Raw genomic sequence first — 3,412 nt, forward strand, 5'->3', positions numbered from 1 at the left:
AAATCCGCCTGCCTCTGCCTCCTGAGTGCTGGGATTAAAGGCATGTGCCACCACGCCCGGCAGCTGACTCACTTTTAAGCAAGTCAAAAAAAAAAAAAAAAAAAAAAGGTTTTATCCCTAAATATCTTAACTTTATCTGAATCCTGAACCAAATTCCCAGTTATGTTCTGGAAGAACTGATCTCAGGACTCAAAGTCAAAATTTCATTACTTTTGTAATTGCTGCTTACTAATTTATGAGGTGAGGACATCGTACTAATTCCCGGATACACTGAGTCTTAGCTTCCTCAACTGCAAAATGGAAAACAATGGAGAAAACCCTACAGGGCTGGTGGCTGCGATTAGAAGATGTATGGGAGAAATGCCCTTGTGCCTCGGTACCTAGTAGTCATTGGTTCTGAATCTAGGTTAATGACGGGCGAGCTGGAAAGTAACAGTTGTGTAAATAGTATCGACTAACAATGGCTAAGTGGTAAAGTAACAGACTTGCTTCTTTCCTGACTCTGGTTCATGTGGGTTAGTTGCTTTGCTCTCTTAACCTGTATAAACTGGATAATATAACCTGGGTCCTTTGCCACATGTTTGCAACATCTAGTCTAGCTCAGCTAAGTAGAAGATTGATGGGTGGTTTGGGAAGAAGGGCAAGATAGTCAGAGACCGTGGCACTGACTCAAAGTTGGGTATCTCAGAATGGCCGGCTGTGAAAAAGTTCCATGCTATTGAACGCTATTTCTGGGGCCACCTTCATTAAGAAGCAAACTGAGCCCCAGCAGCCTGCATCTAGTTTACAAATAGTCAGAAGAATCATCTGTACTTGTCAAACTAAAAATGAACTATTGGGAGGTAATGTGAAGTATTGTAGAAATCAAAGGCTTTAAAACACTAATAAATCACACTGAAGGAATGTGATAAATGAGGCAGGCTAGAATTCTGCTAATGAAGCACTAGTGCTTTCGGTCAGGCCTGCTCTAGCAGCTTCGAGAGGATGGGCCTAGAGAGCCACCTGGCAGTAATCAGAACTATGCAGGAGAGCTATCATTGTCAGTGGTCTTTAGAAGGCATGTGGCCCTAGCTCTTGAGTGCCTTTGGGTGCCTTGTATGTCAAGACAACATTTTCTTGTTGACGTTTGAACGGTCACCTGTGCCAGCTCTAAAATGAACTTGGGGCCTCATAGACTTCTCTTTGTAGAGTTGACCACAGTCTCTAGTCAGTGACTCACATAAGGTGTTCTGGCCAGTTCTTAGTGTTCAACATTGATCTCCATTTGGATGTACCCCATTTTTGATAAATTGTCCAGAGTTTCCTCAAGCGAAAGGCTCATCAGCCCCAGAGTATTTCTTACCTGTCTGACCCATTCCATACACACTCAAATTTATCAAAAATGCAGTCATTTTCATAGAGGGAGCACAACTTGCTGCGGAGGTAGTCATGAACCTAGGAGGAAACACCAAGAACATGTCAGCATCATACAAGGCAGGGATTCCTGTGAATACCCACTTGGTGACATGTGCTCTTCATCCCCTCCGTGTTCCCTTGCATTGCATCAGGTGGCCCTGTACTGGATGTAGACTCAGCCCGCCCTGTCTTTAGGAGGAGAGCCTGGGTCAGCGAGCTTCTCTTACACCAGTGTGGATTGAAGAAGGTTACTTGAATAGATAGTAGCATAAAGAAGGAGCCAGTAAATGGTAGAATTATGTATTATTATTATTATTGTTGTTGTTGTTGTTGTTGTTGTTGTTATTGTGTGTGTGCCTGCATGACTATGTGTGTATATGTGTATGTATGTGTGTGCGTGCACACACACAGATGGAGGGCAGAGGATAATTTTGTAGAGTTGGTTTTCTCTTTCCCTTATATGTGGGCTCTGGGGATTGGATTAAGGTCAGCTGGTGTTAGAGGCTCGCATTCATTTAGAATTTTGACAAACTGCTGTTCATTAAAAGTCTGCTCCAGGGCTTGAGGCAGAGCAATGGCGAAGCAACCACAGAGCGGAATAAATGCATGAGACGTTTCAAATAGTGCTAATGTCACAGAGTATGAAAGTGAAAAAGGCACGGAGAGATGAGGGACTTGACTTTTTATAGAGTGGGACTCAAGGCGTGGGAAGGTATCATGGCCTCAGAAGCCTGGGAAGAGCGAATGAGCCTGGACTGTATCTGGGAGGAAGGCTTTCCAACCACAGGGAAGAGCATATATGAAGGGCCACAGGTCCAGGAAGGACTATGACAGATAGACATGTGTGGTGAGTAAGCATGACCAAGGTGAAGGATGACATCATAGAGCATCAGAGCCAGCTGTGTTCCAATAATGCAGAAGAGCAAATGTCGGAGGCCACGGGGACCGGTTTCTGCCTCACTGGTGAATGGCTGGCATCCGGGCAAGAACAGTAGCTAAACTCTAGACAAGGTGTGGGGCAGGGCTGATAGGACATAGAGCCCTGGGGAATAGAGTGGAAAGCTGGAGTCAAAGAGGCTTCCTGGTCTTTCTTTTGAGTATGAGGTGGCTGGGCAGGAGGACAGCTGGAGTCCCTTCCAAGCAGACAGGTAAAGCCATGCATTTGAAAACCGGATCCATTAAAAACAAAAACCAAACCAAATCAAAAAACCCCCAAACCCGGAGACATTGAGAATGAAGGTAGAGTTGAAAAATCCAGTTTCTCAATTAGAAATCTCAGGGGGAAGCCTTATAAGGAGACGGCAAAGCATCAGGTCTCAAATATTAGAAGAATTAGACTACACAAGCAAAGAATATAAAAATTAAGATTACACAGGCAAGGGCTATGCAGGAACTGTGAAGCATTGGCATGAAAAGACCAGATCTTCCAACTATAGGTATCGATGAGGTTGAAGAATTCTAGGTCAATGGCATAGACCAGATCTTCAATTATTGAAAGGACTCTTCCCTAAGGAAAGACACACCCATACTGATGCAAGAAACACAGAACAACAGACAGACCAAAAAAGAAACTCCCCGTAGCATATCATCGACAACACACTATGTATATAGAATAAAGAAAGAGTCATAAAAGTTGCATGAGGAAAAAACAAACCACAAAGCACATATAAAAGAAAATCTATCAGAAAAATAGCTGATGGAAACTCTGAAAGCTAGAAGAGCCTGGAGCAACGCACTTCAAATTAAAAAAGAACATGGATGCTAAGCTAGTCTACAAACCCAGCCAAACTATCTACCAGCAATGGTTGAAAGAGAAAGGAAAACTTCCTATGGTACAAATAGACTAAAAGAATTCATGCCAACTAAATCAGCCCTAGGAAGAAAACTGGAACAAAGAAAAGCCAAGAGACTCTAGAAAGAAAACACAGTTGTAATTAATGAAATGTGAACATTAAGAACACAAACAGCAAAACACCACACACACACACACACACACACACACACACACACACACACA

The 3,412-nt window shown here is 43.2% G+C and overlaps 1 protein-coding gene across 2 annotated transcripts in view; it reads right to left on the bottom strand.

Annotated features, from left to right (window-relative positions):
• Positions 1-3,412, bottom strand: part of Ppp2r2b (protein phosphatase 2 regulatory subunit Bbeta) — a 407,624-nt gene that overhangs the window by 2,207 nt on the left and 402,005 nt on the right. For both annotated transcript variants that reach the window (XM_029547262.1, XM_029547263.1), the window contains one exon: positions 1,343-1,434. In XM_029547262.1, coding sequence (XP_029403122.1) covers positions 1,343-1,434 — 92 coding nt within the window. The remainder of the gene's footprint in view (positions 1-1,342; positions 1,435-3,412) is intronic.

Source organism: Mus pahari, chromosome 15, assembly GCF_900095145.1.
Source record: "Mus pahari chromosome 15, PAHARI_EIJ_v1.1, whole genome shotgun sequence".
Classification (NCBI taxonomy): domain Eukaryota; kingdom Metazoa; phylum Chordata; class Mammalia; order Rodentia; family Muridae; genus Mus; species Mus pahari.